This window comes from Heteronotia binoei, chromosome 3 (assembly GCF_032191835.1).
Source record: "Heteronotia binoei isolate CCM8104 ecotype False Entrance Well chromosome 3, APGP_CSIRO_Hbin_v1, whole genome shotgun sequence".
NCBI classification, from domain to species: Eukaryota; Metazoa; Chordata; class Lepidosauria; order Squamata; family Gekkonidae; genus Heteronotia; species Heteronotia binoei.
In genome coordinates, this window is record NC_083225.1 from 20,911,542 (window position 1) to 20,923,780 (window position 12,239).

The 12,239-nt window shown below is 47.5% G+C and overlaps 1 protein-coding gene across 1 annotated transcript in view; it reads left to right on the forward strand.

The window, feature by feature from the left end:
- Positions 1–885, forward strand: part of NUFIP1 (nuclear FMR1 interacting protein 1) — a 29,458-nt gene extending 28,573 nt beyond the window's left edge. The window contains exon 10 of the mRNA XM_060233568.1: positions 371–885. Coding sequence (XP_060089551.1) covers positions 371–676 — 306 coding nt within the window. The 3' untranslated portion in view covers positions 677–885. The remainder of the gene's footprint in view (positions 1–370) is intronic.
- The last annotated feature ends 11,354 nt before the right edge of the window (positions 886–12,239 follow it).

Sequence of the window (12,239 nt, forward strand, 5' to 3'; positions counted from 1 at the left end):
TCAGACTACTCTACCTCACAGAGTTGTTGTGAAAATAAAATGGAGGACAAGAGGAGAACGATATAAGCCACCCTGGGTCACCATTTTGGAGAGAAAGGCAGAGTATAAATGACGTAAATAAATTATATTGGAGGCGAGTCTAACTCTGCCCGACTCGGACAGGAAAGGTGGGGTCACAAAGAAGAGCCCTTCATCGCGAGTTCTGTCTGAGGGCCAGCAGAGGTCTCTGCTTGGCACTTGTGTCTTGCTGGGATGGGGGGCGGGGGGGGGGCCTTTTGCAAGCTTGTTTGTGATTAGTCTGTTCAGCTTCACATGCGGGTCAGTTTATGCACCTTTCTGACTATTGACTATTGTACGCTTTTCCTTTTAGCTGCTCGCCAAGGACATACGGCATGAGAGGAACGTGATTTTGCAGTGCATCCGCTATATCGTCCGAAATATGTTTGGGCACCACTCGCAGACTCTTTCAGCAGGGAGACTGGAGACTGGGCGGACTCCTCAGGGTGTGGAGGGACTCTTTCCACGGAGGCAAGATGGATCCGGCACCTGTTATGGAGATGGCCATCAGCCAGCAGAACAGAATGAATTGGTTGGATGGAGCAAGGATGCATCAGAGACTCCTTGTGCTGTTGAGGAGGGGCTGGAAACCACAGAAATCCATTCTAAAGGACACTGATGCAGTCGTGGGGGAGCCGGAAGATCCACATCTAGTTTCACAGCTTTTGCTTAAAAGGTGATCAGACACCGTATAAAAAGCATCTTTTGTACTGTGAAAATGCATCCGCTTGTGGGCATCTCCAAGAGGCCTTGACTGCACCTCTGGGTGTTTCGTTTACATTTCCTGAATGTAAATAGAAATTGTACTAAAATCACTTTATTGGGAAATTTTCTGTTTCCAGAAGCCACATTTCTTCTCAGTGTGTCTCAACGGAACTGTGAAGGGGAGCTGAACCCTCTCCTTTGTTTTCAGCCCTTCCTGGCTCACTGCAAGCCCAGCCCAGGCTGGGAGGTGGCAGAAAGAAGCTGGGTGGGTGATGGATGGATCCCACGAGGTGAGGAGGAGGGAGGAGGACTCTGCTCCACTTCTCTGTGAACCCCTTTTCCAGTTACGGTTTAGCCCCTCCCCCCCCATGTCCCTTTGAGGTGCCCCATAAGGCCATGGGGGCTCTAGGCCCAGGGCCCAGCTAGTCCACCATCTTGCTCCTCACAGATGCTTCCGGAAGGTCCCGGCGGGCAGGGCAAGAGCCTCCTCTTCCCCCTAGGGCCTGGCCTCTAGGCTTAGCCACCAAGGCTAGTATTAATTGGTTTTTACAGACAACTGATAGCGATGTATTGGTACCTTTTTCTTTCTCTGCCCCCCCCCCATAATTATTTTATTACACCCATTTGTTTCCTTGCCCTTTCCGCTGGCACAAGAGCTAAGTGTGCGGACTCTTATCTGGGAGAACTGGGTTTGATTCCCCACTCCTTCACCTTTACCTGCTGGCATGGCTTTGGGTCAGCCATAGCTCTCGCAGAAGTTGTCCTTGAAAGGTTTAGCTGCTGTGAGAGCCCTCTCAGCCCCACCCACCTCACAGGGTGTCTGTTGTGGGGGAGGAAGGGAAAGGAGATTGTGAGCCGCTCTGAGACTCTTTGGAGTGGAGCGCGGGATATAAATCCAATGTCTTCATCTACCTCACAGGGAGTCTGTTGGGGGGAAGGAAGGGAAAGGGGATTGTGAGCTGCTCTGAAACTCTTCGGAGTGGAGGGCAGGATATAAATCCAATATCTTCATCTACCTCACAGGGTGTCTGTTGTGAGGGAGGAAGGTAAAGGAGATTGTGAGCCGCTCTGAGACTCTTCAGACTGGAGGGCGGGATATAAATCCAATATCATCTTCTTACTGGCCACACAGCCTTCACTGAGCCTTTGTGCTTGGCTCTTGTGACATGCACCAACCCTAACCCCTTTCCCCCTGTGGAAAGAAGGAATTTTTTTCCTTGTGTAGGCAAGTGAAAAGATCTCCCTAGTAGCATCTCCATCGGATGTGCCGGTCTTGACACACACACCTGTTAATGATGTTTTGTGTGTGTGAAACTCTGGGATGCTGTGCGTTGGAGGTGGGATTTGTCCAATCACACCTTTATTGGCATAACGAAAAAAGATATACAGAGACTTGCCAACCAAAGAACAATCAGATATGTCTGTTCAAAGCATAAAAGGCTAAACTAAGATTAAGATCACAATAAAACCTGCTTAGAATAATTTTTAACAATTTCAGCCAAGAATTTGGCAACAGCTTTTGTGATATACGATTATGTTGTCATAAGGATTCCGAGCTGGAGGAACAGTCACCTGGTTAAATCTCATCTCTGAAGTTCTCCAGACTAATGATCAGAGAACAGATTTGTTTAACATGGAATTTTTTAAAACCGTTCATTTCAGCCACAGAGAATTTTATTGACTTTTAAAACTCCTGATATTCCTATTCTAATTCAGAAACAGGAAAAGTTTCTCTGGACAAAGGGGATATTCCCAGCTCGCTGTTTTGTAAATGCAACAATGGCTGAACCACTCCTCACTCTCTCTACAATAAAGAAGTTAGAACATAAGAACATAAGAGAAGCCATGTTGGATCAGGCCAATGGCCCATCCAGTCCAACACTCTGTGTCACACAGTGGCAAAAAATTTTATACACACACACTGTGGCTAATAGCCACTGATGGACTTCTGCTCCATATTTTTATCTAAACCCCTCTTGAAGTTGGCCATGCTTGTAGCCGCCACCACCTCCTGTGGCAGTGAATTCCACATGTTAATCACCCTTTGGGTGAAGAAGGACTTCCTTTTATCCGTTTTAACCTGGCTGCTTTTCCAAGTCCCAAGGAAAGCCAACAATTCCAGAAGTTCCACAGCTGGCTACGCCCAACAGAAAGTCCCTGATGGGTCTCAATAGAAGGACTTCAGAGATTCCAGTGGACAAGGATGAACAATTGGAACAAAATGTTCTATCTCTCAGCTGGGTGGCATTTGTCATCACCCTTGATTCTGGTGAACATATATGAAGCTGCCTTATACTGAATCAGACCCTCGGTCCATCAAAGTCGGTATTTGTCTACTCAGACTGGCAGCGGCTTTTGGGGACTGCTTTGCTGTTCAGCTATAGGACTAAGCATGAAGTACTGGCAGCTTGAAAGCAATTTACTTCTCTCCCTTAGCCTGTTGTTTGTCAAGAGGAAAGCTTCCAGAAACCCTCGTGCAGCCCCAAACATCCAGATACTGGAGTGAACCTTCAAATGAAGGACATTTATCCGCAGTGACAATATGGCAGTTCTCATGCATGCCTTACCCCCTCTTCTAGTGGTAGATCAATATAGCGATGCAGCGCATTAAAAAGGGAGGCATTAATCCCCTGTTGGTGACAACAGCATCCTCACTCGGGAAACCTGACGGAATGAAGCAAATAAACCGTACGGCTGCTGGAAAACAGAAAAAAATTTAAAAGCCCGATGCCATCCAGTTCTAAAATTCCTCCCTTTCCTATTCACTCTTTTCAATTGCTTGAAATTTGCCATTAGCTTAAAGCAGAAGAGATCCTGAGAGAGACCGCAGCGGAGGTTGTTGGTCCTGTAGGACACAGCATGGAGTCACCAGCAAACGATAAATCAAAACCTACGTTTTTAACAACCTTGTGGAGTCCCCAACACCTCCATGGAGCTCCTGAGGGCTGTTTTCTTTAATGGTTTCTTTGTCTATTCAAATAAAGCAGACACATTTGCTTCAAGTATCTCTTAGCCCCTCTACGCAGCAGGGGCTAGCTTTAGAGATAAGCGCTAGGCTGTCTGGTACATGTTTATTCTTGCCTAGATTTTAAAAGGACATACTGAACACATACTGGCAAAACCTGGGAGGGCTTACAAGACCTGTATGCTTTGGACTACCGGCACCTGTGGAGGAAGAGAGGGACTGAGCAAGGGCGAGGGGTGGTTTGCAGTTCTTCTGCACATCTTCCACTGACCATAGTCTACTTTGATCCAAAATCTGATCCCTCCGTGCTGCCACAATGTGTGAGTTGTGTAGTTTCACCTAAGTTCCCTGCTCCGTGTGCCCACCTTCAACACAGCATAATCGACCTAATATAGAACGAAACAATACCGCTATTGTGTTGGAGCCGGCCCTGGAAACATGGGACATAGCATCCGGGGAGAAAAGCTAGCTGACACCCCCAAGGCACAGACTCAAATGTAATCAAAGTGTGTATGTCATTAAAAGGCATAAATGTCTCAGGGGGAAAGTAGATGTGATGGTGTGGACATGGCGTCAACCCCTTTTTAGAGGAAAATTCCGGCAATCTTGCCCCTCTCCTTGCCTTTTTACAGTGCCAAAATGGTAGGTGTTCGTGGCAATTTTAAAATGGCCGCTTTCCTCGGAAATGGTGTTTGTTGCCATGGCTTGCCACCGTAGCTGCCGTCACGTCTACTTTGGCTTTAAGGGAGGACATCTGGAGCTGCCTGCCATCTACCAAGTCAGTCCTCTGCCTAGAGGACCAGAGGGCAGGGGCTCAGGCAGAGAAAAGAGTTTTCACATTACCTGGAGACGCTGCCAGGGCCTTGAACCATGGGACCTTCTGCATGCAAAGCTGATGCTTCACCAGTGAGCCCTTCCCCACCTAAAAAATAGCAAAAGACACAGAATGCAAAATTATACCCTCCCTTCTTCTTTGCCATACAGCTGGCAGGTGAGGCCAGGCAGGGTCTCTCAGGCCCAGATACTACCCACACTGCACAGCATATACCTCAAAAGGCTGGCGAAGGTGAGAGCTGCAGGTAAGGTGGAGGAGAGACTACCTGCCCCTTTTTGCATGGGGATGTCGTGGAGGGGTGGGGTATGAGCTGCCAGGCACCCAAACTGTCAGACTTGCACTAGTCCAGCAGATAGGAATGGAGCAGTAGGTTGGGCAAGGGTGGTGAACAGAAATTCCGGCAGCCAATCAGGTGGATGGCTAAGAATGGAACAGTCAACTGTGTCAAAGGCTACCGGTAGATCTAACAGTATCTACAGGGGTGAATGTCCCTGTCTGGTTTAAATGATCATCTACTAGTGCAGTCTTTCTGAATCCAAACCTGAAGAGGGGCTGAAATGTGTCATTGAGGAACCCCTGGAGCTGCTCTTCCACCATAAGCTGCATCTCTTTCCCAGAAGAGGTAAACTGGAAAAGATGCTGTCGAATCTCAGCCATTAGTGGTGACCCGTCCACAGGGCATTCCAGGCAAGAAATGAACAGGGGTGGTTTGCTGTTGCCTTCCTCTGCATAACAGACCCAGTCTTCCTTGGAGGGTCTCTAACTGGCCGACCCTGCTTGGCTCCCAAGCTCTCACTAATCTGAGGAGATCGACATCTAATTAGTCACCTTCTCCTTAGCCTGTGAGCGGCCCTGTGGCGCAGAGTGGTGAAGCAGCAGTACTGCAGTACTGTGATCTGAACTCTCTGCTCACAACCTGAGTTCTATCCCAGCGAAAGCTGGTTCGGGTAGCCGGCCCAAGGTTGACTCAGCCTTCCATCCTTCCGAGGTCGGTCAAATGAGTCCCCAGCTTGCTGGGGGGAAAGTGTAAAAGACTGGGGAAGGCAATGGCTAACCACCCCGTAAAAAGTCTGCCGTGAAAACGTTGTGAAAGCAACGTCACCCCAGAGTCGGAAACGACTGGTGCTTGCACAGGGGACCTTTCCTTTCCTATGTTAAAGCAGCAGCCCCGTGGCACAGAGTGGTACAGCTGCAGTACTGCAGTCCAAGCTCTCTGCTCATGACCTGAGTTCGATCCTGGTGGAAGCTGGGTTCAGGTAGCTGGCCCGAGGTTGACTCAGCCCTCCATCCTTTCGAGGTCGGTCAAATGAGTCCCCAGCTTGCTAAGGGGAAAGTGTAGATGACTGGGGAAGGCAAGGGCAAACCACCCCATAAAAAGGTCTGCCGTGAAAGCAACGTCACCCCAGACTCTGAAACAACTGCTGCTTGCACAGGGAACCTTTCCTTTCCTTTGCCTGTGAGGGTTTTTAAAGCAAAGGTCTAAACTGCCTCTCCAGGAAGAGCCCCCTGAGCCAGAATAAGGGCTCCAATCCCTTTTCCCAACATGATTTTAAAAGCCAGCCTGACCTGGAGTGGTGTGATTTGGTCAAGTCATCCCCCCACTTGTGCCTGCTAAATATTTTTTTAAAAAAATCAAAATTAAAAAGCTGAGCACATCTCGGTTGAACTATTGTAATGCTTTGTGAGGGGTTTGTCCTTGAAGATCATTTGTAAGTTGCAATTGAGGCCAAATATTTATTTAGAGATTCACTTGCTGGTGCCCTTGGGCCAGCCACACACCTCACAAGATTGTTGTGAAGATAAAATGGAGGAGAAAGATGTAGGCTGCTTTGGGTCCCCATTGAGAAGAAAAGTGGGGTATACATAGAATGAATACGCACATTTGGGGGGAGACTGTTAAGTGAAGAGGTATGGGGAGATCTGAAGTTTGGCTGAGGTGCTGCCTGTGCTTTTTATTTCGTTTGTGGTCTTGGAGAAGCCATCTCTCTGTCCGCACTTGCACAGTATTTCTGTAGTGCCTCTGAGAAAGGTTGTGAAGGCAGCAATGTCCCTCTGCTGTTTATTCCCGGAATAGGGCAGCCAGTCCCCAGGTGGGCAAACCGGAAACTGCAGTGTAGTGATTAGCAAACACTAGAAATAAACCACTGCGTTTTTATGTTGCAAATAAATGCTTAAAGCAATTTCTTACATAATGATGCAATTATATTATCGTCACAAACCAAAATTCATTAAATGTCCATAGAAAAATCAAAAAGTTATTTCACACCACACTTGCAAGGTAGTACTTTCAAAATCAGAATGTTATTTCACGTCACTCTTGTAAGATAGGACTTTACAGTCCACTGTGTCAGTTCTCCTTTGCTTGAAAGACATCGACAGTACCACACTTGTATATGATTCCTCCTGTGGGTAGCAGACCGAAGTCATAAGAACATAAGAGAAGCCATGTTGGGCCAGGCCAATGGCCCATCCAGTCCAACACTCTGTGTCACACAAGAACATAAGAGAAGCCATGTTGGATCAGGCCAATGGCCCATCCAGTCCAACACTCTGTGTAACACAAGAACATAAGAGAAGCCATGTTGGACCAGGCCAATGGCCCATCCAGTCCAACACTCTGTGTCACATAAGAACATAAGAGGAGCCATGTTGGATCAGGCCAATGGCCCATCCAGTCCAACACTGCATCACATAAGAGGAGCCATGTTGGACCAGGCCAATGGCCCATCCAGTCCAACACACTGTGTCACAAAAGAACATAAGAGAAGCCATGTTGGATCAGGCAAATGGCCCATCCAGTCCAACACTTTGTGTCACATAAGAACATAAGAGAAGCCATGTTGGATCAGGCCAATGGCCCATCCAGTCCAACACTCTGTGTCACATAAGAACATAAGAGAAGCCATGTTGGATCAGGCCAATGGCCTATCCAGTCCAACACTCTGTGTAACACAAGAACATAAAAGAAGCCATGTTGGACCAGGCCAGTGGCCCATCCAGTCCAACACTCTATGTCACATAAGAACATAAGAGGAGCCATGTTGGATGAGGCCAATGGCCTATCTGGTCCAACACTCTGCATCACATAAGAACATAAGAGGAGCCATGTTGGACCAGGCCAATGGCCCATCCAGTCCAACACTCTGTGTCACATAAGAACATAAGAGGAGCCATGTTGGATGAGGCCAATGGCCCCTCCCGTCCAACACTCTGCGTCACATAAGAACATAAGAGAAGCCAAGTGGATCAGGCCAATGGCCCCTCCCGTCCAACACTCTGCGTCACATAACATAAGAGAAGCCATGTTGGATTAGGCCAATGGCCCCTCCAGTCCAACACTCTGCGTCACATAAGAACATAATAGAAGCCATGTTGGATCAGGCCAATGGCCCATCCAGTCCAACACTCTGTGTCACATAAGAACATAAGAGAAGCCATGTTGGATCAGGCCAATGGCCCCTCCAGTCCAACACTCTGTGTCACACAAGAACATAAGAGAAGCCATGTTGGATCAGGCCAATGGCCCATCCAGTCCAACACTCTGCGTCACATAAGAGAAGCCATGTTGGACCAGGCCAATGGCCCATCCAGTCCAACACTCTGCGTCACATAAGAACATAAGAGAAGCCATGTTGGACCAGGCCAATGGCCCATCCAGTCCAACACTCTGCGTCACATAAGAACATAAGAGAAGCCATGTTGGATCAGGCCAATGGCCCATCCAGGCCAACACTCTGCGTCACATAAGAACATAAGAGAAGCCATGTTGGACCAGGCCAATGGCCCATCCAGTCCAACACTCTGCGTCACATAAGAACATAAGAGAAGCCATGTTGGATCAGGCCAATGGCCCATCCAGGCCAACACTCTGTGTCACATAGGAACATGGGAAGCCATGTTGGATCAGGCCAATGGCCCATCCAGTCCAACACTCTGCGTCACATAAGAACATAAGAGAAGCCATGTTGGACCAGGCCAATGGCCCATCCAGTCCAACACTCTGCGTCACATAAGAACATAAGAGAAGCCATGTTGGATCAGGCCAATGGGCCATCCAGGCCAACACTCTGTGTCACATAGGAACATGGGAAGCCATGTTGGATCAGGCCAATGGCCCATCCAGTCCAACACTCTGAGTCACACAGTGGCAAAAATTTTATATATATTTAAAAGATAGATAGATACGCACACACACACACATACACTGTGGCTAATAGCCACTGATGGACCTCTGCTCCATATTTTTATCTAACCCCCTCTTGAAGGTGGCTATGCTTGTGGCCGCCACCACCTCCTGTGGCAGTGAATTCCACATGTTAATCACCCTTTGGGTGAAGAAGTACTTCCTTTTATCCGTTTTAACCTGTCTGCTCAGCAATTTCATCGAATGCCCACGAGTTCTTGTATTGTGAGAAAGGGAGAAGAGTACTTCTTTCTCTACTTTCTCCATCCCAAGCATTATCTTGTAAACCTCTATCATGTCATCCCGCAGTCGACGTTTCTCCAAGCTAAAGAGCCCCAAGCGTTTCAACCTTTCTTCATAGGGAAAGTGTTCCGGCCCTTTAATCATTCTAGTTGCCCTTTTCTGGACTTTCTCCCATGCTATAATATAAGAGCCAGTTTGGTGTAGTGGTTAAGTGAGCAGACTCTTATCTGGGAGAACCGGGTTTGATTCCCCACTCCTCCACTTGCACCTGCTGGAATGGCCTTGGGTCAGCCATAGCCCTGGCAGAGGTTGTCCTTGAAAGGGCAGCTGCTGTGAGAGCCCTCTCCAGCCCCACCCACCTCACAGGGTGTCTGCTGTGGGGGAGGAAGGTAAAGGAGATTGTGAGCCGCTCTGAGACTCTTCGGAGTGGAGGGCGGGATATAAATCCAATATCTTCTTCTTCTTCTTCTTTTTGAGGTGCAGCGATCAGAACTGCACACAGTACTCCAAATGAGACCGCACCATTGATTTATACAGGGGCATTATGATACTGGCTGATTTGTTTTCAGTTCCCTTCCTAATAATTCCCAGCATGGCGTTGGCCTTTTCTATTGAAAACGCACACTGTCTTGACTTTTTCAGTGAGTTATCTGCCACGACCCCAAGATCTCTCTCTTGGTCAGTCTCTGCCAGTTCACACCCCATCAACTTGTATTTGTAGCTGGGATTCTTGGCCCCAATGTGCATTACTTTACACTTGGCCACATTGAACCGCATCTGCCACCTTGACGCCCACTCACCCAGCCTCAACAGATCCCTTTGGAGTTCCTCACAATCCTCTCTGGTTCTCACCACCCTGAACAATTTAGTGTCATCCGCAAACTTGGCCACTTCACTGCTCACTCCCAACTCTAAATCATTTATGAACAAGTTAAAGAGCATGGGACCCAGTACCAAGCCCTGCGGCACCCCACTGCTTACTGTTTTTAGTGTATTGCCGTGTTATTTTGTAACTCGGTCCTTTTAATTGTTGGTTGTGTGTTTGCCATTGTTCTTATTGTATCATTTAAAAATGCGTAATCTACACTGACCTAAGTGGCCCAGGCTAGTCTGATCTCGTCAGACGCTGGAGGCTATGATGGGCCAGCCCTGGTTAGAACTCAGATAGGAGACCCAGGCCACACACACACACACAGCATTCTTCTCCAGAGGTTAATCTCTGCCCCCTTCCCCCATGAATGAATCAGAAGCAGAAAAAAGCTTGGTGCTAGTCTGCCCCAGGAGTAACTCCATGAATGTGCATCTGAATGGCTGGGGGCTTTATGGGGTTCAGGCTCCTTGCCAGACTGTCGATCTGTTTTCCAGTTGTTGCAGACAGGGAGTTTATAAGCCCGCAACCCTAGATCTGGCTATATTGACATACTAACAAACTCTGAAACAGAACCGGTATAGCACGATTCTTAAATTGCCATCTTTATAGCTTTGCTGATTGCAATTCATGTTTTAAAGTTTTAATGTGACTGTTATAATTTTGTGCTGTAACCCACCCTGAGCCCATTCACGGGACAGGCAGAATAGAAATTAAAGTAACCATAAATAATCCAGGACTAGAGACGTGTCCAGGAACGCAGCAAGAGGGAGCTAAGAGCTGCTCTGCCTTTCTTATTCTCCTGATGGGGCTGAAATGGTATGTTTTCTAGCCTTTCTATGGTTGTACACACACTCCACCTTTACAAAACATATTGCCCAAGTCTTAAAAAAAAAATGTTTTAAAATAATTAATCCATTAATCCAGATAGACAATCAGAAGCCCAGAACGCAAGGCCTGGTCCCATGAGATGTGAAACAACGCAGAAGTCCTGGAGCATTTGAAGAACTAACCCTATGTAGTCTAGAATGGGCTTTCATGAATCAGAGCTCACTTCCTTTGAAACAGTGGAAATAAAGACAATTTCTTTCATTACTAAGAAAATACCAGAAGGGGGAAAGAGGAGGAGCTGAAGAGAGGCCTGATACAATAAATGATGTATAATACTTTATGCCCTGGAATTGGGGAGTAGGGTTGCCAATCCCCAGGTGGGGGCAGGGGATCCCCTGGTTTGGAGGTCCTCCCCCCGCTTCAGGGTCATCAGAAAGCAGGGGGAGGGAAGGGAAATATCTGCTGGGAACTCTGTTATTCTGTATTGAGACTGATTCCCATAGGAAATGATGGAGAATTGATCCGCGGGTATCTGGGGCTCGGGGGGGGGCTGTTTTCTGAGGTAGAGGCACCGAATTTTCAGTATAACATTCAGTGCCTCTCCCCAAAATACCCCCCAAGTTTCAAAAGGATTGGACCAGGGAGTCCAATTCTATGATCCCCAAAAGAAGGTGCCCCTATCCTTCATTTCCTATGGAAGGAAGGCATTTAAAAAAGGTGTGAGGTCCCTTTAAATGTGATGGCCAGAACTCCCATGGAGTTCAGTGATGCTTGTCACACTCTTGCTCCTGGCTCCACCCCCAAAGTCCCCAGATATTTCTTGAATTGGACTTGGCAACCCTATTGGGGAGTCCTAACAGATGTGAGAGGGCAGGAGAGATTCTAGCACAGGGGTCTCCCAACAGGGTACCCACAGGCACTATGGTGCCCACTGACACATTCTCTGGTGTTCACCAGAAGATTTAAGAATGTGGGCATGGCCATCTTGATCTTTTGCCAAGCAAACTGGTTCTTAATCACTACACCAAACTGGTTCTCTTAATCACTACACCACAGAACATAAGAGAAGTCATGTTGGATCAGGCCAATGGCCCATCCAGTCCAACATTGTGTCACACAGTGGCCAAATATATACATACACATATGCACACACACTGTGGCTAATAGCCACTGATGGACCTCTGCTCCATATTTTTATCTAACCCCCTCTTGAAGCTGGCTATGCTTGTAGGTGCCACCATCTCCTGTGGCAGTGAATCCACATGTTAATCACCCTTTGGGTGAAGAAGTACTTCCTTCTATCTGTTTTAACCTGACTGCTCAGCTATTTCATTGAATGCCCACGAGTTCTTGTATTGTGAGAAAGGGAGAAAAGTACTTCTTTCTCTACTTTCTCCATCCCATGCATAATCTTGTAAACCTCTATCATGTCACCCCGCAGTCGACGTTTCTCCAAGCGTTTTATCCTTTCTTCATAGGGAAAGTGTTCCAAACCTTTAATCATTCTAGTTGCCCTTTTCTGCACTTTTCCCAATGCTTTTTGAAGTGCGGT